This window comes from Scardinius erythrophthalmus, assembly GCF_964197995.2.
Source record: "Scardinius erythrophthalmus genome assembly, contig: HAP1_SCAFFOLD_76, whole genome shotgun sequence".
NCBI lineage: Eukaryota > Metazoa > Chordata > Actinopteri > Cypriniformes > Leuciscidae > Scardinius > Scardinius erythrophthalmus.
Window position 1 is genome coordinate 22,734 of NW_028296527.1, and position 23,827 is coordinate 46,560.

Consider the following 23,827-nt stretch of genomic DNA (forward strand, 5'->3'; position numbering starts at 1 on the left):
GGAAGTTAAAGCCGAATTTGAGGTAGCATTGTTTTGACCCTAATTACAAGTTTCCAGCAGCTTGTTGACCGGGTTGGCCACCCAGGTTGTGATCCTCAGACATCATAGATTTCATTTTTATATGACAACCTTTTACAGCAGCCCATGTCTGCTAAACCCCCTTTGCCCCCTGGGTATAACTCAGTTCTGCCCAATATATTATTTCTATTTATAAAAAAATAAAAACAGGAAATGAATGAAATGAAAATGTGGATTTTCAATTTTCATTTTTTGCAGTGTTTCAAAAACTAGCATCACAACTTTATACAAAAAAGTATTTCAAAGACTAGCATCACATTAACTATATAAAAAAGCAATAAATGCCCCCAGTGTTGGCATTTATGTAGAAAAGTCAGTTGCCTTGACTTTTAAAGCAGCAGTCCATAACTGTTGGCACTCTAGGGGTTAATAAACAGATTTGCATGCGTCTTGCGGAAGAACATTGCAGCCGGAGCTACTTCTATCATGTCTATGACGAGTCACGCAGGCACTAGGCTACTCTGCAGCGGTTAAACCGACCGGCCTAAAATAGAATATAAACACTGATTGTAGGTGTACCATAGTGATTCAGGATAAGACAAAAACACGGTTTGGAAAATTTATTCATGATGTACTTACTCAATATATCATTTTTGTAAATTTTGAACACACGCAAAAAAAGTTATGGACTCTAGCTCTAATTTACGAAATAACACGGGCTGGTCAAGGATAGCCAGAGGGCCTGATTTGGCCCGGGGGCCGTACAATGCCCAGGTCTGATCTAGATTAACAATATGGCTTTTATTGTGGAAAATATTTTATAGGGATATTTCACCCAACAATAAAAATTCTGTCATTTATTACTCACCCTCATGCCGTTCCAAACCCGCAAGACTTTCGTTCATCTTCAGAATACAAATGAAGATGTTTTTGATGAAATCTGAGAGCTTTCTGTACTCCATAGACAGCTACACAACTACCACTTTGACACTTCAAAAAAAAGAGATTGTAAAACTAATCCATGTGAATTGAGTAGTTTAGTCCAAATTTTACGAAGAGACACGATCGTTTTATATGATGGACAGATTGAATTTAGGCTTTTATTCACAATCATTCATCAACTTGCACATCAGTTGTGGTAAGCGGAAGCTCAAGCATGTTCGCTTGATGTGCGAGAACCAATGTGGTTCATTCTCGTGGTTTACGCAGCACGTTTGAGCTTCCGCAAGAACCAATGAGGTGGTTAAATGTTAATTAAAAAAAAGAAGTTAAATCTTTTCATCAAATAAAGTGATCGAGTCTCTTCAGAAAATTTGAACTAAACCACTCTATTCATATGGATTAGTTTTACAATCTCTTTATGAACTTTTTGAAGAGTCAAAGTGGTAGTTGCGTATCTGTATATGAAAACTGCAGAAAGCTCTCAGATTGCATCTAAAAGATCTTAATTTGTGTTCCGAAGATGAACGAAGGTCTTATGGGTTTGGAATGACATGAGGGTGAGTAATTAATGACAATTTTTATTTTTGGGTGAACATTACTTTAAGTAGGTTTGCATCACACAAGGTGTGATACATGAACGGTCAAACTCCTCCATTAATAGTGAACTGTATGTGGACAAAGTATATGCTTAATTACTACTTACTGGAAAGTAGTGAAAATTGTGGTCTTAATAATGTATCTTTAAATGTTAATGAGTCAGAAATAATTATCTGTTGTATCTATTTTTCCCTCCCTAGATGCATGTCCATTCCTGTGACAATGCGCGCCATCCGACGCAAGGCAGAGACCATTCAGGCAGACACTCCAGCATTGTCCCTTATAGCTGAAACTGTGGAAAATATAGTGAAGAAGAACTTGCCACCAACTGGCAGCCCAGGTTACATGGGAATGGGTACAGGGCCAGATGGGAGCAACCCAATGGGTCTTCCTGGTTTAAGTAGTGGGACCAGCACTGCAGGAAGCAACCATGTAGGGGGAAGCAGTTCTTTCCAAGGCCCAATCACGTCACTTTTCAACATGAGTCGTACTGGTCAGGTAGGCTCATGTATGGACACCATGGTTGGAGGCCAGCAGCAAGCAATGCAACAACAACAACAACAATCTCAGAGCCATGGTTCAGATGACTTTAACAAAGTTACTCAGAATCCAATCCTAACCAGTCTTCTGCAAATAACAGGCAGTGTTGGGTCCAGTCCTACTCCCCAGCCACCTCAGCCCCACCAAACCCCACCAACAACCACCTCACCAGCAAGCAACACCAAAAACCACCCTATGCTGATGAACCTACTGAAGGATAATCCCTCACAAGATTTTGCTGCATTGTACAGCAGTAGCCCTCTAGAAAGACAGAACTCATCTGGGTCTCCACGGACAGATAACCAAGGGCAGTCTTGCCCTGGCACCAAGGGCAAGAAAAAGCGTCCAAGAGGCTCTGATAAAGGAGTAATGGGGGCAGGTGGCGGAATGAGCATGAAACAACAATTCCAACAGCAAGTGGGAGGCGTGACTCAACAGCATCATCACACACACCATTCTGAAGATGATTTCCACCGAGAGCTTTTCTCTATGGACGTTGATGCCTCCCAGAACCCTATTTTTGATGTTAGTCTTCCAGGTGATGGACTTGACACTCCTCATAGTATCACTCCAGCTCCAAGTCAGTGTGGAACACCACCTTCAGGGCCTGGAATGCCATACCACCCACACTGTCATGTCCAACCCCAGACACAAGTCCAGTCTCAGCCACATGGACCCATAGCCCGTATGGTTCGCCTCTCCAGCTCTGACAGTATTGGGCCTGATATCAATGACATTCTGTCTGATATTCCTGATCAGGCCAACAAAGGAAGCAATAGCAGTCATGGTCAGCACCTCATGGCTGGTGAAGAAGGAGGTTCCTTGGGAACTCCACTCCGGGATTCTTCCAGTTCGGGCCAAGGTAGCACAGTGTTTGAGGCAGACCTGTTTAATGCAAACAGCAATGAAAATCCCTTTACGGATGCAGCAGACTTGATTGCAGAAGCTGCTACTGCAGCAACACCCAATAGCGATTCTTCCTCAACTAATTTCTTCCCAGACACAGACTTCAACCCAGAGCTTTTACCTGGACAGGGAAGCTTTTCACAGACCTACTTTGAAGACAGCTCCTCCAGCCCTGACCCAGATCTTGAATTGGTTAAAAGTTTTAGTGGAGGAAGTCAGCAGAACACTCCTACAGGCACACCTCAGAACCCTGCCTCACATGGCCAAAATACTCCAGAGGCTTTATTGAAAGACCCTTTTGAAATGGGTATTTTTGGTGGGAATGGTGCTGGAGGAAAGCCAATACTGGGTCCAGCATCAGATATGGCAGACTCCCACCTTTCTCACACTAGTGGGGGCCAAAGTCCACTCATGATGGGCATTGTGGTAGCTGGTAATGATTTTAAAAATGATGATACAAAGGTTAAACAGCAGCAGATAAGGGCAAAGGAAGATCATGGACCAGGAAATTCTGGAACAGGAATGGGGAGTGTATGCTCTTCTGAAATGAAGCCGGTAAAACGCAGTCGCACTCCTTCAAGTGAGGGCAAATCAAAAGACAAATCATCAAAACGCAAGAAGCTGGATCCAGATGGCAAGTCACCTTCACACAGCTCAGGGAGTCGACCTTACACTCCTCCTTGTGGGAGTGCCACTTCCGGAGGATTAGTAAGTGCAGGTGGATCAAAATCCCCAGGGAGCTCAGGCAGGTCTCAAACCCCACCAGGAGGTGCTACTCCACCAATCCCCAAAATCACTATACAAATTCCCAGGACTTTAACTGGAGGAAAAACATCATCTCATGGAGGCTACACATCAAGTAGCTCAACAAGCGGAAGCACTGGTAGTACAAGTGGCACAAGCAATAGCAAAAGTCACCATTCCTACTCTTCCTCTTCTTCAGGGAAGATTAAAAGTAGTAAACTTGAGGGCTCTGTTGGACAAGGCAATATTCCCAAACCATCAAGCATTGTAGGGAGTAGTATGCCTTCTCAATCCAAAGGATCTTCCATGGGAATGGGCGCAGGCAAGCAATCCTCCTCTCCCATAACAAAGCACGGTTTGTCAGGGTCATTCAGTGGTGGCGGCAGTGGAACAGGAAGTGGAAACAAAAATAAGCCTCAAGGTGGTAAGCCTCCTGGCTCACTCATGAACCCTAACATGAAGCCCAACATATCACCCTCACACTCTCGTTCTGGAAGTTCTGACAAGCTGTCCTCTCCAATGAAACTTCAAGGCCAGGTGCCTGGAACCCCACCCTCATCTAAGGCTAAATCCCCTATTGGCTCGGGCAGTGGAGGATCAGGAGGGTCCAAGTCCTCTTCAGGTTGTGGAATGGGTACCCAAAAACTGTTAGGCAGTAGTTCATCCACAAACACTTCCACATCTTCTACTTCCTCTGTAAGTTCCTCCTCATCATCTGGCCCCATGCCCTTTTCTTCAAGTGGTCAGTCACAATATGGGAACAGTGGTGGGAGTTGCAGTGGTGGTGGGAGTGGAAACAACCCTAATGCAAAGGGAAAGTCCCCAAGCCGAAACAAAAAGCCTTCTCTAACCGCAGTCATTGACAAACTGAAGAGTGTGGGTAGTGGGGGTATTGGTGGGGAGGAGAGTGAAGGCTGTGGTGGCACTGCAGGTGGGGTAGTGCCACAAAACGCTGGTCCTACATCCTCCAAGCATGGTATTTCCTCCCAGGGAGGTGAGTTTTTGAGCAAGCGTGACAAGATAGACAAAGATGGCAAATCCAAGGTGTCTGGATCAGGGAGCAATTCTTGTGACAAGAAGATGGTTGATTCCAAAAGCAGTGCAGTGACTGGCACTGGTGTGGCAAAGATTATTATTAGCAAGCCAGAAGGGGGCTCTCCAAGCATTAAATCTAAAGTAACTCTTCAGAAACCTGGAGAAATTTCTGGAGATGGTGCCATGCGTTCCCAGCACTCAGGCCACAAAGCATCACCCCTTTTTAGTGGCTCTACACCAAAACATGACCGCAGCTCCCCTAGCCACAGCCGTTCCCCTGGGTACACGCCTATAAATCCAGACAGTGAGAGCGAGTCTGGTAGCAGTTCATTTGCTGAAAAGTCTCATCAGAACAGTCCTAGCTCTGATGATGACCAAACTATGAGACCACACCAACCCATTCAAGACTACATGAGTTCCATATCCATTAACCAGAGTGAAAAACACAAGAAACATAAAAAAGAGAAGAAGAAGCAGAAAGAGCGGGATAGGGACAGAGATCGAGAAAAAGAAAAGAAGAAGTCAACGATGTCTTGTGGGCCCTCCTCTCACACAGCGAAGACAGATGGCTGGTCCAGATCCCCTATATCTTCAGAAACTTCAATGTTGTTGCTTAGCTCTGAGCGGTCCTCACGTCCAAGTCCTGTGTTTATGCATACAGATGATGATGACCTCATGGACTCTGCCTTAACTGGCAATCTAGAACCTTTCAAATAAACAATATGACTTTAGTAGAGGCAAATGAATGCAGCTGACTTTTACTATAAAATTCCTTTTTATATTTGGAAAAAAATAGTACAATTATCACAATACTTGTAATAGGCTATGTCACAATTTTTAATGTGGGCTTAATTCCTGCAAATCATATATTTTGCAAAGAGGGCGTGTTCTGGTATTTCAATGAAAATATCTTCAGGTTCTATTTGGGGAAAAAATTAATTCATCCATTTTAAAATCATTTGACAATATATATAATATTTTGTAAGACTTTAAATAGATATTTAGTTGCTATGTATGTTTTGTTTTCCTTTTCTAATTGTAAGCCTTAGCTTTATTTAGCATTTTCCCAAAAAAATATTGCAACATACACTATGAAAATAATCTTTTCATTTGAGTTATTTAGCTTGCTTAACTGGACATTATCTAAAACATGATTTATTAAAAACATCATTCTTTGATTTTAGTCTCTTAATCTTAGAGAATTTGTATATTTTTAATTTCACATTATTTTACATTTTATATTTCTACCATCACTTTTTTATCACAAGTTTATTTTAGTAAATAGGTGATGTGTGTAACAGTATTTCATTTCATTGTCTTTTCTGTAAAATTAAGTTTTTCAAGACTGAAATAAATGGCAATCGCAAGTTTTTGTTGCTCTTTTGGCATATTGCCTATTTGAGTCTGCAGCATGATAATGGGCATGGCTCAATACCACTTTTTCATGTCCAATACAGAGACCAATACTGCAACCTTATGCTGGGTACACACCAAAAGATAATCGGGCTGATTTTGGGCCGATTTCCCCCCTTCCGACAATCCTAGCTGAGTGTTAAGGGTTCAGTGAGGTTCTATAGAGAGATTAAATAACTTTTTCTAAAGAGACAATAGATCCAATAAATACAATAAAGAATTAATATATTTCTGTATAAAAGGTTATATATAATTGTGGGTACAATGTTTTTTTTTTCACGTGAATTTTCTGTGAAAATCATTCCAAACACTTTCAATTTCCTGCATATCATCCACCATGCTTATTCTGAAGTCTCGCGGGATTTCCGGTGTTCACAGTCGAGACTCTGGTTGAAAATATGTTCGTGTGTGGTATGCTGTCTTTGTCACATCATGGCACACCACACACTATAGGAGCAAAACGCTTAAATCTAGGATTTTTTTGTCCTCATGTTTGTAAATTTTGCAAATGCCCCTTTCAGCCACCGCACATCCCCCAACTCAAACATCACAAATACAGCTATTATTACACTGAATCATTCTTCTTCAGACGTTGACTTGTCACCATCTGAACAAGCCCCATATAGAAGTTGCTCGCTATAGAAAAGCACCAGTTCAGCGGACTGAATCATAACCTGCTATTGTTAACGCCCCGTTCCGCTGCTATACGTGTTCTGGTGAGAAGACATAAAAGAAGCTGAGCTCATGAGGCGATGTCAAAAGCTGTTATATATTGGGTTATATATTGGCGTCACTGAAATATTTAATTTTTTTGTTCATTTTAATTAAGTTCTGATCTATTAAAATCTTTCTATTATGATTCATTACTGTGAAGAAAAAAAAAAACTACAAGACATAGCAGCTTATAAAAAGTAAGAGACCTATGACTATATACATACACATACATGGAAAAAAAAGATCACCAAAATATATAGATGTATAGTGTATGCAGGTACAGTGATAAGTTTAAGCAATCGATTAATATAATAACAATCATTATTACTTACATTCTTCTGGTGATGTTGTGGAGAGAAAAATATATAGATATAAACTCAAGACAATTTGAAACCATCATAGTAGTAATTGTAATAATAATTTTATCAATAGCAATAGTAGCAATAATAATAACATCTCTTAGCTTTGAGACCTTAGACCAGTCAATAAAATGATTGCAGCTCTTTCCATTTTTATAATTTTTAGTGAAATTATTTTGTGTGACACCAGATTTTTATTTATTTTTAAAGGGGGCACGAGCAAAACTGAGAACCACTGTTTTATGCAATGCAATGAAGTAGAGCACAATGTAGGAGTTATTCTTCAAATGCACAAGTCAAAAGGTCAGGTTTTGCATGCAACACTAACTCCCTAACTAAGAAAAAACAGGAAAAAATGATTTTACAAAAATAAAACTGGCACCCACCTCTCCCTATGGCTTCCAACTTCTTTTGAGCATCCACAGTAATGAGTGTCAGGTCTCTCCTCCGCACCTGAGAGTCGCACCACTCCATTGCGACTCATGGCTACTGATGCTCACTCGTACAGGTGAAGATAACCGTCAGCTGGCAATTTCAGAGCTGGCCAGCTGGGATAAAATCTTTCCGTGGCAGGACACCGTTATACTGTATGTCTATGTGCCTGCAACTTGCCAGCAACAGCGAAACGCAGCTGCCAATATGGCCTATGCACCGGCCTAACAACGTCACTCTTATGTGTACATCGTCTATACCTGTTATATTACTATTAGATTTTTTCAGTATTCATACAATAATAATAATAATATATGCTTGCTTGTTGCCTCTTCAATTCCTGTCTTTTGCACAAGAGAATATATCATATATAGCCTACTACTGTACCTCACTAATATATTTGCTCTTGAATTACAGTTCCAATTGCTCGGCAGGGATCACTGGTGATCCCGGATTATTGTTGTTCAAAATGAATTACTCGTCAAAACAGCACACTCTTACTTGATCTGGACAAAATCAGCATCGGAAGGTTTAAGACTCCAGCTTCGATATTTGACCACTGTTTATGATTAAACTGGTTGACATTAATTTCTTAATTTATGCCAGGAGTGCAAAATAATTAATCTGTAACGTTCGTTATTTTGAATAGAAATTATCACTCACACAACATTCATTCTCGTCTTCTCCAGTTTATTTGTGCTCAAATACATATAATATACAGAATCCGCCAGGGCAATTATTACAATGGTGCGCATATTTGGAGAAATAATGATTAATAATCACATGTTAGTAAAATATTTTCGTCATACAGAATACCAATTCTATTCATTTTCCCCTGAATTATGCGATCTGAAGAGCTCAAACAGCTAACGTAGCTAGATGTGTATCTCCTCTTCCTGATTTGCGTGACTTTTGACCTCAAAGCTATAACATTCGCTGTACAGCTGTCAATCATCTCACGTGGTTCAACGTGACCTCTTCTGCATGACGCGTCCTGTGTGCACTTCCTCATTCTGGACATCCGTGATAAACAAAGCGAAAGTGACATTTCTTCACCGAAACAAGTTCTAATAAATGCACGATTTAAGTATATGTGTTTTGTGTGTTATTTTCGTGCGATTTGGGGTATTTTTATATGAATAAAAAATAAAGGTAAGCCGGATAAGCATAGCCCATAGCTTCATATATTTCAAAATCTTTTTTGGACTTGAAACCATTCTAAACCGCGACCGGAATAGGATACAAATACTCGATGGTGTTTAAAAGTGAGCTTTAAGTGTAATATTAATAAATTAAATTGTGTCATGTAGCTTGAGGCTAACTGTTGTGCTAATGCACCTGCTGCAGGAGCTTTCTATTCCATAATATATATATTTTTAAAATAATTCGCATTTAAAGTTCCAATAATAGTTTTTTGTTGTTTGTTTTCTAACAAGACTTAAGTTAATGGGTGGATTATTCGTCTATAGGGGGTTACATTAGGTGTAAATGACCAAGCCTTATGCTAGAAGAAAGCCTATAATGGCTGAATTCAAACAAAAGAATAAGGATAAAAGAATAATGAAGATTAAGTCGCATACTGGCAGAGGTGTGAAAGGTTGGTCAATTTAAATGAAAAGAACATGAATGGGTCCAGTTTTCATCGCCAGACATTAGTCAGAGACTGTAAATGGGTGTTTAGAGGGCAATAAACTATTTGATGAGAAACTTGTTTGCCTTCTGTAAAACTTCTCCAAATCCTCCCCTGACATGGTCTCACAATAGGCTTCATAAAATGCATAATTTTGGAGATATCATTCTCAGATTTGAAATGAAGCATGGCCACAGTTGTGGCTACACTTTAGTTGTGGTTATAAGTTGCTATCCTAAATTCACATAATATTTTTATACATTTAATAAATATATTCTTAATATTTGTTGTTTTTGTTTTTATGTTTGAGCTTATATATCTCAATATTAATAACAGTCTGGTTAATTTTGAGTCTTGAACTGTAAACTCTCAAGGGTTGGCTTTCTAAATGTATGTTGGTTATGTGTCTATTCAGAATGACTTATGAGCAGCAACCTTTTTATTTGGGTATGTCATGTATGCAGCACTTGCCAAAATTGGGGGTGTTGAGTAAGGGGTTAAAGATATGCCATCCATCGCAATTGTTTAGATCATTGTATATTGCTAAATGTAAACTGTCTGCATATTTTGTCATGTATTGTTTTCCCTTTAAACATATTTGTAGCTTTTGTCTTCCATACAGTATGTCATTAACAAGGGTGTTGGTTTTTATAAATTATCACATTTTTAGCACTGAGATTATAAAATTATACAGTTAAGCAATATCACACGAGCAATAGTTTCCCCCCCGTATCATTAGAGCGATTGCAAATGTTTATTGAGCTGTTGTATAAATCAATATAACAAGTTAATTTTGAGTGAGTTTTAAACAATATTTTGACGAAAACAGTTTAGATTCTCTCCGAGCAAAACACAGTGTTTCATAAAATAATTCCTGATTTGAATGATAAGTTTGAACGAATGAATCACTTGAAAAGACAGTAACTTGCCACCACCTACTGGCCGTTTTACTTTCGTATTTAATCTATAACATGGATAGGCAGCGTCGGCCCTGGGCTGCATTCCAGTCCAAAATTGTCATGCCCTTCACTTGCTAACTTCCCTCCATCTCGTTCACTCGGATGTGCGTCACTGCTTGAAAACCTTGATCACTTGAAATCCACTATGGGGTTGATTTATTATTGATTTTTTTCCCTTACGAAATTGTCTAATGCAGCATGTCTAATGCATATAGGTGTGGGTTAGGAGTTGAGTTGTTTATATATATATTTTATAAAAAATCATAGAGTTGTTTGTGGTGGGGTAAATTCATAGACAGTATAAGAAGGGTGAATTAATCGCAATATGTGTTGATGTCACAATCGTATTGCATTGTGGTATATGGAGCTGCCTGAATGAAGTAGGCTCGCTCCCTCTGTCAAAATCGAGGGAGCGAGGGTCTGTCCATATAAACTTCCCTCGTCCACTTCACAAAGTAGAACGCACCCGAGGGGAAGTGCTTCGCAATAGTGTGTGTCTAAAAATGGACTGGGCTGCGTTCCAGTCCAAAATTGTCATGCCCTTCACTCGCTAACTTCCCTCCGTCTCGTTCACTCGGATGTACGTCATTGCTTACGTTCCACGAGTGCCCACTACTGGCGGAAACTGCGGTGGGCTGAATTGGAACGGCCTAAGCCCTTGATCACTTGGAATCAGCTATGGAGTTTGTTTATTATGACCGCCGCTAGCGTAGCTAGCGAAAGCGGTCATATGGGGATTGTCAAAGTTTTTTTTTTTTTTTTTTTTCGTCACCTACTGAATTTTCCGTCAAAGATACCAGGGACACCGAAGCACCAGGGAACATGAAATTTGGTGGGCATGTAGCCCCACTAGACTTTTACGGAAAAATTTCGTTTGGTCCCCGGGGGCCACTCCCCCCCCCCGAGCTGGGGCCCCCCAAACCCCCAAAATGCAGTTTTTCCTACATAACTACCTGAACCGTGGCACCGAGGATGACCAATTTTTTATGGTATGTTGGTCTTAAGGGCCCACATCAACCTAGCCCATAATCGATTGTCAAAGTTTTTTTTTTTTTTTTTTTTCGTCATCTACTGAATTTTTCGTCAACGATACCAGGGACACCGAAGCACCGGGGAACATGAAATTTTGTGGGCATGTAACCCCACTAGACTTTTACGGAAAAATTTCGTTTGGTCCCCGGGGGCCACTCCCCCCCCCGAGCTGGGTCCCCCCAAACCCCAAAAATGCAGTTTTTCCTACATAACTACCTGAACCGTGGCACCAAGGATGACGAATTTTTTATGCTATGTTGGTCTTAAGGGCCCACATCAATCTAGCCCATAATCGATTGTCAAAGTTTTTTTTTTTTTTTTTTTTCGTCATCTACTGAATTTTTCGTCAACGATACCAGGGACACCGAAACACCGGGGAACATGAAATTTTGTGGGCATGTAGCCCCACTAGACTTTTACGGAAAAATTTCGTTTGGTCTCCGGGGGCCACTCCCCCCCCCGAGCTGGGCCCCCCCAAACCCCAAAAATGCAGTTTTTCCTACATAACTACCTGAACCGTGGCACCGAGGATGAAGAAATTTTTATGGTATGTTGGTCTTAAGGGCCCACACCAACCTAGCCCATAATCACTCATTTGTGATTTACGCCCCTCCCATAAAAAATGAAAATGCAATATTATTCTACTTTAATCGCCCCTATCTTCAGTTGAGATGTTCAGAACTGCACCATATTTCATGTGTATGATTAACTTGACATCCTCTGGGGGTATGCTAAGTTTCGTAGAATTTCATCTATGGGGGGGTATAAAATAAATTCATTTATGTGCACATTTAGTGACTGTACACTCATCGGCCTGTAGATGGTGGTGTTGAGCGAAGGGTTGCTGGTTTAGGATGATACTGTCACACACACTGACATCCACACGCACAGACACACACCCATACACACACATACAAATCCACATGCACAGACACACACACACAAACACACACGCGCACACACATGTACGCACGCACACATACACGCACAGACACACACACAGACACACACATACACAAACACACACACAGACATGCACATACTACTACTTTTTTTTAGGTATATACATAAACACGCAATACAGCCAAATTGCTCCACATTTATTTTTGTGGAAAGCCAGTGCAGGCCTGAGCGGCGGTCATATTTTGTACCGCCCTGCGGTACATCTAGTTATTTACATTTTTTTTCCCTTTAAGAATTTGTTTAATGCAGCATCCAAATGTATATAGTGTGTTTGGGTTGTTTTAAATAAAAAAATATATAATTAATATATCATAGAGTTGTTTGTTGTGGTGGTGATTAGATGAGGTATGTGGTGACGTCACAGTCGTACTGCATTGTGGGACATATAGGTGCCTGAAGTGTACATATGAAGTAGACTCGCTCCCTCGGTCAGAATCGAGGGAAGGAGGGTCTGTCCATATAAACTTCCCTCGTCCACTTCACAAACGCACTTCAAAATGGCGGCAGGGATTCATTTTGTCTGAATTATTTTAATACTAATAATACATACATTACATATATACTAATAATACATACTAATAATTATTATAATAAATTATTATTGAATCATTTTGATTCATTATTAGTTTTTCAACTAATATAAATGTTCATTGTGTGCAGTTTCTAGCCACTCCTTGTTTCCATGTTCACTGTCTTCATTAGTTCATTTGGTTCAGCTCTGTTGTGTTAGTCAGTTCTCTGTTCTCTCCCTGTTCTCTTACGAGAGGTCTCTTGTACTGCGTAAGATATCTTACGCTAGGGGAAAATCCTTTTTCCGCAAGCTATTGAAGCCAAAAATTATCCTTAATTTTTCAATAATGCAAAACGCGTTGCGGCAGCATACAGACATAGGCGAGGCAGCTCGCGCGCCTATTGGCTGCTCTGCGGCAACTGAGGCAGCCTTTCGAGCGAGGCCTGGCGTGACGTCAGACCCAATGAGGGTGCTTCGCGCCCGCTGCGTCACATCCCGCCGAAACGGCGTGGTCTAGGCCTATAAATACCGCTCGCAGGCAGCTATTATCTGATTTTTCATCCTTCAAGCAAAGCACACGCATCGCTGGAGCCGGAGAGAAGCCGCGCCGTCTGAAAGAGTCACTGAAGTCGCTGGCCGCGCCGCCTTCCTTGCCTTCCTGCTACGCTATCCGGCGCTCATATCCTTTTACTCTCTGTATTGTGTGTGTGTGTGTGTCGCCGCAGCGACACACATCCTAAAAGAGTAGCGTCTTTTTTAAGATGCCTTCCTGCGGCTCATGCAGAGCCACACTCAGCGACGGGGACCGCCACGTGATCTGCGTTTCCTGCCTGGGTGAGGAACATGCAGCTCTCGCGCTCGCTGATGGCGGCTGCCCTCACTGCGAGCTATTGCCCATGGCGACTCTGAGGACTCGCCTGGCATTTTTCGCCTAGACTGCTCCCCCGCCCGCCGCGGTGTCGCGCCGTAAAAAGCGCCGTGCCCAGCGGGTCCCGGAACCTTCTCCCAGCCGCCAAAGCTCGCCGTTTCGCCCGCCTGCTTCACCGGCTTCGTCAGCTTCTCTTCCTGACGGACAGCGGCCGCTGTCTGCCGCCGCTTCCGTTGACATCGCTGACGAGGAAACCCTGCCGGGAGAGGATGATTCCTGCTCTATCCTGGCGTCAGGCAGTGAGGATTGGGCGAGCTCTGAGGATCTCGCACCCCCTACCCGCACATCATCAGGCAAGAGAGTGTCCATCGAGACGGAGCTCATGCGAGTACTCGCACAGGCCGCGGAGAGCCTCGGCCTCGAGTGGTCTTCGCCCGAGCAGCCCGCTCACAACCGGCTGGATGGCTTTTTTCTGCCTGGGGAGCGCGCTTCGCCTGTGTCCAAACCAGCGCCCTTTCTTCCTGAGCTACATGAAGAAGTCGCTAAGTCCTGGAACGCCCCCTATTCAGCTAGAGTGCGTCCATCTGTTTCTTTGGCATTCTCTGCGGTTGACGATGCCAAGAACAGGGGATACCATTCGCTGCCGCCGGTCGAAGAGGCGATAGCGGCCCACTTATGCCCGCCCTCCGCTGGACGGCGCGCTAAGCTGGCCCTACCCTCAAAAGCTTGCCGCACGACGTCAAGCCTGCTCCGCCGCGCTTTCTCCGCCGCCGGGCAAGCTGCGTCAGCGCTGCACACCATGGCCACGTTGCAGATCTTCCAGGCCGATCTCCTCCGAAAGCTGGATGAGAAAGGACCTGACGCGATCTGCGTGCCGGACTTAAGCGCCATGGACCTCGCTCTCCGTGCGAGCACAGGTCTGCAGCACAGGCCATTGGACAGAGTATGGCCTCTCTCACTGTAACCGAGAGGCACCTGTGGCTAATGCTCTCAGAGATGGCTGAGTCCGAGCGCACCGCGTTCCACGACGCTCCGCTTTCTCCCGCTGGCCTCTTCGGATCCTCCGTGAAGGATTTTGCGGAGAGATTCGCCGAGGTACAGAAAGCGTCACAGGCCATGAAGCACTTCCTCCCGAAGCGCTCCAGCTCTGCAGCAGGCCGTGCGAAGCCGTCTGCCCAGAGCTCACAGCCCCAGCCACCGCCCACTGCCGCCACTTCGCAGTGCTGTCAGGCCCGAAGCGCGAGACCGCGCTCTCGCTCATCCGGCCGCCGCCCCGCCCTGCGTGGCCCGCGGCCTAGGATTGTGGTAAAGCCCGAGGCCCCGAAGTCGTCCTAGCACGCCTAGGAAAACGAAGGTGTTCGAGTCCCGCCGCGGCCGGACTTCCACCAAAGCTCTTCGCTCGTCCAGTTCCAGCAAATGTGACTGGTCCAGTGTTTTCTGCAGCCAACAAGCCGGTTGTATCGCCCGCTTGCCTGCACACAAATGCCGTTTTTACGGCTACCCAGATAAATCCCCAAGAGAGTGTATTTTCTGGTGTCCCGGCCACGGCAGATGGTGTTTTATGTGTAGAAAGAATGCCCACTGCCCAGTGCCCATCTCTACACACAAGCACAGCCCGTCACACAGGGCTCGAGCACATAAAATTGACTCAGATCGATTGCGCATTAAACGTGGTAAATGTGCCCACTACCCAGTGCCCACAAACAATACGTTATGCATGTCTCAAGGTTTCTGTAAAAACGAAACCAACGTGCATTCGCTTCACTCAAGCGAACAATGCTTTCGGTGTGGTAAATGTACCCGCTATCCCGCGCCCACATCCACACACAGACATGACAGTTCCTACGGGACTTGCCCAGCCCTCCCCCTCTCGGTTGATCGCCGCAGAGGAGTCGAGCGCGGGCAATCTGCCCGCTGTTGTCAGCGCGCCCCCTGCCTCAAATGTCATGAGCGCGACGCTTGTGTTACAGCACACCGAAGCCTCTCCATCGCTGAGCGATTGGAGCGCGCTTCGTATTCAACCCCTAGCTATTCATGCAGATGCATGGGCAAGGCCTGGGGTTTCGAAGTGGGTGCTAGACATTATAAAAAGAGGCTATTCGCTGCAGTTTCGCCGACGCCCTCGCCGCTATACGGCGCGCGTCAAGACCACAGTAAAAACGGAAGTAGCACATTTACTTCCAGCTGAAGTTGTGAAACTATTGAGCAAATGGGCCATAGAGCCGTTCTCTCAAGTTCAGAGCGAAGGAGGGCTATACAGCAGATACTTCCTGGTACCGAAAAAAGACGGGGGTCTCGGACCCATAGTAGATCTAAGGCAACTGAACAGAGTGCTTGTGAAGCGACAGTTCAGGATGCTCACGACCAGAAAAATCAGTATTAAAATCCGTATAAAAATCCACGTATTTTCAAATACAGATAGCGCCACGTCACAGGCGATTTTTGAGATTCGCCTTCGAGGGCCAGGCATATCAGTACACAGTCCTGCCGTTCGGTTTATCCCTGGCACCCCGTACATTTACGAAGTGCATGGATGCGGCGCTCGCACCCCTCAGAATGAGGGGCGTGCGAGTACTGAACTATTTGGACGATTGGCTGATTCTAGCTCAATCTCGCTCAGAGCTCATAGAGCACACGACCATTTTACTCAATCACCTCGAGAATTTGGGTCTCAGAGTCAATTGGGCGAAGAGCTCTCTGTCCCCCAGTCAGACGATATCTTTCCTGGGCACAGAGTTGGACTCGCTGTCCATGATAGCACGACTATCACCACAGCGCGCGGTAGACATTCAGCGTGCAGCGGACTCTTTCCGCTGCGGCGCATCTGTCCCGCTCAAGAAATTTCAGAAGATGCTGGGTCTCATGGCCTCAGCATCATCAGTGCTCCAGCTGGGCCTGCTCCGCATGCGCCCACTGCAGTTCTGGCTGAAAGCGCGAGTCCCACGCCGAGCGTGGACATCCGGTCTGCTTCGTCTCAAGGTCAATCAGAAGTGCGTCACAGCTCTGAAACCTTGGAAAGCGGACGACTGGTACCAATCAGGTGTAAGCCTGGGGACTTCCTCGAGGGTGAGTGTGGTGTCTACGGACGCATCCACCTCGGGATGGGGAGCGCTGCTCGAGGGCAGACCGTTCTTCGGCCAGTGGTCAGAACGGGAGAAGCTTCTGCACATAAACTGCCTCAAAATGCTGGCAGTAGACAACGCGCTTACGCGTTTTTGTCCCCAAATAAAAGGACGCCACGTCCTGGTCCTGGTACGCTCGGATAACATGTCTGTGGTGTCCTACATAAATCGCCAGGGCGGCCTCAGGTCCTGGAACCTGCACAGGCTAGCAGAACGCCTCCTGGTATGGGCTCAGCGCAACCTGCGCTCGCTGAGAGCAGCGCACGTGCAAGGGCTCCTAAACATAGGACCAGACAGACTGTCCAGGAACAATGTTCCGGCAGGCGAATGGTCTCTACACCCACAGACAGTCCAACTGCTGTGGAAGAAATTCGGCAGAGCGGAAGTAGACCTGTTCGCGTCTCAAGAAAACGCTCACTATCCGGAATTTTTCTCCAAGAGCAGGGACGCGCTGGCTCATGTATGGCCCCGCCGCCCACTCTATGCTTTTCCCCCCCGTCTCTCTCCTGCCTCAGGTGATAGAGCGGATCAGGGAAGAAGGATGCTCAGTACTGCTCGTAGCACCGTTCTGGAAAAACCAACCTTGGTTCCCAGTTATGATGCAGCTAGCGAGCACTGCCCCGTGGCCAGTGCCAGTGAGGAGAGACCTCCTCTCTCAGGCCCACAGCTCGATTTGGCATCCTCACCCAGAATTGTGGTCCCTTCATGTCTGGGCCATCAACGGGTACATGCTGAACTCCCAAAGGGGGTGTTAAACACGATCACGCAGGCTAGAGCTCCGTCTACGAGACGTCTCTACTCCTCGAAATGGTCAGTGTTTTCGGGCTGGTGCACAGCCCGTGGCGTGTCACCCACAGACTGTGGAGTGACGGAGGTGCTTTCCTTCCTACAAGAGCTGTTGGATAAGGGCAGGACCCCTTCCACGCTCAAAGTTTATGTGGCGGCTATAGCAGCGTTCTCGAGAACAACGCTTGGTCAGTCAATAGGAAGGAACGATTTAGTCATCCGCTTCCTTAGAGGGGCTAAGAGACTGAATCCTCCCAGACCTCCCTCAGTCCCCGTATGGGACCTTTCTACGGTGCTGGAAGCTATGAAAGGTGGCCCATTCGAGCCTTTACAGACGATTGATCTGAAACACCTGTCTTTCAAGACTGCGTTCAGCGGGCGCTCTAAGGGACTAGCCGCGTCGAAACAGAGCCTATCCAGATGGATAGTTGATGCTATCGCGCTAGCATACGCCTCCAAGGGCATGCAATGCCCGTTGGGTGTCAGAGCGCAATCCACGAGAGGCATGGCTTCATCGTGGGCCTGGTCGAGTGGGATTGCCTTGCAAGATATATGTACGGCGGCGGGCTGGGCCTCCCCGTCTACATTTATAAGGTTTTACAACCTAGAGCAGGGGTCGGCAATAGGCGGCCCGCGGGCCAAAACTGGCCCGCCAGCAATATTTTCTGGCCCGCCGGATTATTTTGGAAGTCCGTTGTTTCGAAACTCATGCACTTACACACCCTAGACAAACCGTCTAGGACGAGTTCGAAAAAGTAGCTTTTTCAGAAAATTCAAAATGGCGGCCATATTTATATGACGGAAAATGACGTCATAGGGTGCAATCGAATCGGCATGAGCTCAGAAATAAGAGGAAAAAAGAATTTTATTGATTGGCCTTACGGTTCAAAAGTTATTAGCAAAATAAAAGTGAAACTTTGGACAGGTGGTGGCGCTAGAGGGAGTGACTTAGAAACACAAAAATTGGTGTATTTAATGTTGGGACTGTCCTCTATCAGAATGTCAAACCAAAACAACTTTCCCGCAATCGGTTCTATGGGCTGCCATAGACTCCCAGTCGGAAGAAGGAAGAATAATAATAATAATAAGAACGGGAACGAAAACAATAGGTGCCTACGCACCTTCGGTGCTTGGCCCCTAATAAATATAGCTGCAAGCAGCCATTACCGGGGCCAAGCAGAATAAGACGACAAGACAGGCCGACATGTCTGAAAGTGTCAGACCAACTGCAACAATGAGCAATTAAAGACATTTAAAGAGGATTTTAGGCAAAATGCCTGAAAAATCATAAACAATAATTAAAAATATGATTTAATGGATTATCACTTTCGACCAATAGGTGGCGCAGTTACAAAACTCATGTGATGTGGTCAGAGTGAAGTTACAATGACACATACAAAGTTTGGTGTCAATATGTCAAGGCATTGCAGAGATTAAAGCCTTAATTAGTGCTATTAGCATCATGCCTCAACTTTGCTGCTGCGCTATACGAAAACGGTTTGGTCTGTCGACACGAAATCCATAACTTTTAGTCGGCACGGTCTGGAGATGATACGATTCGATTTTGGTGAAAATCGGACAAACGGTCTAGGAGGAGTTTGAAAAAGTAGGTTTTGAATGAAAATCAAGATGGCGGACAAGAAGTTTGACCAAATAAGGAAAATTTGGTATCTATGTTCTCGGCTTGACCCAAGGAATCTATTAAGACCAGTGGCATTTACATAGGCCGATGTATTCAAAAGTTATTAGCAGTTTTGGAAATGTTGTTATAACTTTTGACCACTAGGTGGCGCTGTCTCTAAATATTTTGGGTACCTTCAGGGGATGGTGCTGATGGCACATTCTGAGTTTCGTAATATTACACCAATGCATTTGTTAAGTATAGCATTTTATTTCACAAAACTGCATTGAAGTCAATGGGAATTTCATGTTTTGTTCTATTATAGCGCCACCAAGAGGCTCAGTCCCACCATTTTTTTTATGTGTCCTCAGAGTGAGCCCATACATATATGTGTCGATTTTGGTGCAAAAATCTCAATTTGCTTCGGAGTTATAGACATTTATATGAAAAAACACGTAAAAAATGACTGACACATGACTTTGATTGGAATTTACTACCCCTAAACATCAATATTTTCGCATTTGGGCATTGGCGTATAACTATCGACCTATGTTTCCAAACTTCTGACGGTGGTTTCGTCTCGATCGGACAAACGGTTTCAAAGATATAGCCAAATGTTTTTTGAGCGCTAAATCACAACGCTACACAAACCGTAAGGCAAAACCTAACATGTTTGGTATCGTTGGACTCGGCAACGATTCAGGAGTCTAAAGAGATGAGTCCTGTGAAAATAAGTTGACCACACCCAAAGTTATAAGCATTTGGAAGCATTTGGGGAAAAAAATTCACCACTAGATGGCACTGTTTCAAAACTTCTCAGGCTCCTTCAGGACATCGTGCTGATGACCCATACTGAGTTTCGTAACGATACGTTCATGCATTCCTAAAATACAGCATTTTAGCACATAATTCAAAATGGCCGACAGCCAAAATGGCTGATCTGGGAAAATTGGATATCAGTCGACTCGGCATGATGCCCTGAATCTAACGAAACCACTTTTATGATTTTTGGACAAACCATTCAGAAGTTATAAGCAAAAACAGCCATTATTCATATCTCCGGACCAGTAGGTGGCACTGCACCGAAACACAGCATGTAGGCTCAGGTCATGCTTGTGATGACATGTGCTTAGTTTGGTCTGAATACGATAAAGCGTTGCGGAGATACAGGCTTGTGTCTGTTTTCGCAAGCGCTACGTAAAATTTGTTTGCGCGGTATTCGAGAACGGTTTGACGAATCAACACGAATTGCATAACTTTTTGTCGGCATGGTCTGAAGATGATCTGATTCAATTTTCGTGGAAATTGGAGTAACGGTCTAGGAGGAGTTCGAAAAAGTAGGTTTTTCAGAAAAATTCAAAATGGCGGAAAAATTATAATGACGGAAAATGACGTCATAGGGTGCAATCGAATCGTCATGAGCTCAGGAATCAGAAGAAAAAAGAATTTTGTTTCTAGCCCTTGTGGTTCAAAAGTTATTAGCATAAACATGACTGCAACTTTGGACAGGTGGTGGCGCTAGAGGGAATGACTTAGACACACCAAAATTGGTGTATTTAATGTTGGGACTGTCCTCTATCAGAGTGTCAAACCATTACAACTTTCCCGCGATCGGTTCTATGGGCTGCCATAGACTCCCAGTCGGAAGAAGGAATAATAATAATAAATATAGCTGCAAGCAGCAATTACCGGGGCCAAGCAGAATAAGACGACAAGACATGCCAACATGTCTGAAAGTGTCAGACCAACTGCATCAATGAGCGATTAAAGACTTTAAAGAAGATTTTATGCAAAATGCCTGAAAAATCATAGAAACAATAATTAAAAATATGATTTGATGGATTATCACTTTCGACCAATAGGTGGCGCAGTTACAAAACTTATGTGATGTGGTCAGAGTGAAGTGACAATGACACATACAACGTTTGGTGTTAATATGTCAAGGCATTGCAGAGATAAAGCCTGAATAGTGCTATTAGCATCATGCCTCAACTTTGCTGCTGTGCTATACGAAAACGGTTTCGTCTATCGACACGAAATCCATATCTTTTAGTCGGCACAGTCTGGAGATGATACGATTCGATTTTGGTGAAAATCGGACAAACGGTCTAGGAGGAGTTCGAAAAAGTAGGTTTTGACTGAAAATCAAGATGGCGGACAGGAAGTTCGGCCAAATAAGGAAAACTTGGTATCTATGTTCTCGGCTTGACCCAAGGAATCTATTAAGACCAGTGGCATTTCAATAGACAGATTTATTCAAAAGTTATTAGCCTTTTTGGAAATTTTGTTATAACTTTTGACCACTAGGTGGCGCTGTTTCGAAACTTCTCACACTCCTTCAGGACATCGTGTTGATGACCCATGCCAAGTTTCGTAACAATCCGTTCATGCGTTGTTAAAATACAGCATTTTAGCACAAAATTCAAAATGGCCGACAGTCAAAATGGCCGATATGGCAAAATTGGATATCAGTCGACTCGGCATGTCGCCCTGAATCTATCAAGACCAATTTTATGATTCAGAAGTTATAAGCAAAAATCACCATTTTTCATATCTCCGGACCAGTAGGTGGCGCTGCGCCGAAACGCAGCATGTAGCCTCAGGTCATGCTTGTGAGTACATGTACCAAGTTTGGTCTGAATACGATAAACCGTTGCGGAGATACAGCCTTACGACTGTTTTTGCTAGCGCTACGTAAAATGTATTCGTGCGTTTATCGAAAACGGTTTGACGAATCAATTTGAATTCCATAACTTTTGGTCAGCACTGCCTGAAGATGATCTGGTTCAATTTTCGTGCAAATCGGACAAACCGTCTAGGACGAGTTCGAAAAAGTAGCTTTTTCAGAAAATTCTAAATGGCGGAAAAATTATTATGACGGAAAATGACGTCATATGGTGCAATCGAATCGTCATGAGCTCAGGAATCAGAGGAAAAAAGAATTTTGTTTCTAGCCCTTGTGGTTCAAAAGTTATTAGTATAAACATGACTGCAACTTTGGACAGTTGGTGGCGCTAGAGGGAATGACTTAGACACACCAAAATTGGTGTATTTAATGTTGGGACTGTCCTCTATCAGAATGTCAAACCAAAACAACTTTCCCGCAATCGGTTCTATGGGCTGCCATAGACTCCCATGGCGGAAGAAGAAGAAGAATAATAATAAGAACGGGAACAGATACAATAGGTGCCTCCGCACCTTCGGTGCTTGGCCCCTAAATATAGCTGCAAGCAGAGTTTGGTGTCAGTATGTCAAGGCATTGCAGAGATAAAGCCTTAATTAGTGCTATTAGCATCATGCCTCAACTTTGTTGCTGCGCTATACGAAAACGGTTTCGTCTATCGACACGAAATCCATAACTTTTAGTCGGCACGGTCTGGAGATGATACGATTCGATTTTGGTGAAAATCGGACAAACGGTCTAGGAGGAGTTCGAAAAAGTAGGTTTTGAATGAAAATCAAGATGGCGGACAAGAAGTTTGACCAAATAAGGAAAATTTGGTATCTATGTTCTCGGCTTGACCCAAGGAATCTATTAAGACCAGTGGCATTTACATAGGCCGATGTATTCAAAAGTTATTAGCAGTGTTGGAAATGTTGTTATAACTTTTGACCACTAGGTGGCGCTGTCTCTAAATATTTTGGGTACCTTCAGGGGATGGTGCTGATGGCACATTCTGAGTTTCGTAATATTACACCAATGCATTTGTTAAGTATAGCATTTTATTTCACAAAACTGCATTGAAGTCAATGGGAATTTCATGTTTTGTTCTATTATAGCGCCACCAAGAGGCTCAGTCCCACCATTTTTTTTATGTGTCCTCAGAGTGAGCCCATACATATATGTGTCGATTTTGGTGCAAAAATCTCAATTTGCTTCGGAGTTATAGACATTTATATGAAAAAACACGTAAAAAATGACTGACACATGACTTTGATTGAATATTACTACCCCTAAACATCAATATTTTCGCATTTGGGCATTGGTGTTCAACTATCGACCTATGTTTCCAAACTTCTGAAGGTGGTTTCGTCTCGATCGGACAAGCGGTTTCAAAGATATAGCCAAATGTTTTTTAAGCACTAAATCACAACGCTACACAAACCATAAGGCGAAACCTAACATGTTTGGTATCGTTGAACTCGGCAACGATTCAGGAGTCTAAAGAGATGAGTCCTGTGAAAATAAGTTGACCACACCCAAAGTTATAAGCATTTGGAAGCATTTGGGGAAAAAAAATCACCACTAGATGGCACTGTTTCGAAACTTCTCAGGCTCCTTCAGGACATCGTGCTGATGACCCATACCGAGTTTCATAACGATACGTTCATGCATTCCTAAAATACAGCATTTTAGCACATAATTCAAAATGGCCGACAGCCAAAATGGCTGATCTGGGAAAATTGGATATCAGTCGACTCAGCATGATGCCTTGAATCTAACGAGACCACTTTTATGATTTTTGGACAAACCATTCAGAAGTTATAAGCAAAAAAAGCCATTTTTCATATCTCCGGACCAGTAGGTGGCACTGCGACGAAACGCAGCATGTAGGCTCAGATCATGCTTGTGATGATATGTGCTTAGTTTGGTCTGAATACGATAAAGCGTTGCGGAGATACAGGCTTGTGTCT

At 43.9% G+C, this 23,827-nt stretch overlaps 1 protein-coding gene across 1 annotated transcript in view; it reads left to right on the plus strand.

The window, feature by feature from the left end:
• The window catches only part of LOC308686272 (mediator of RNA polymerase II transcription subunit 1-like), a gene marked incomplete at its 5' end in the record, with an annotated part of 28,929 nt that extends 21,869 nt beyond the window's left edge, over positions 1-7,060 (plus strand). The window contains one exon of the mRNA XM_081394637.1: positions 1,758-7,060. Coding sequence (XP_081250763.1) covers positions 1,758-5,499 — 3,742 coding nt within the window. The remainder of the gene's footprint in view (positions 1-1,757) is intronic.
• Positions 7,061-23,827: the final 16,767 nt, after the last annotated feature.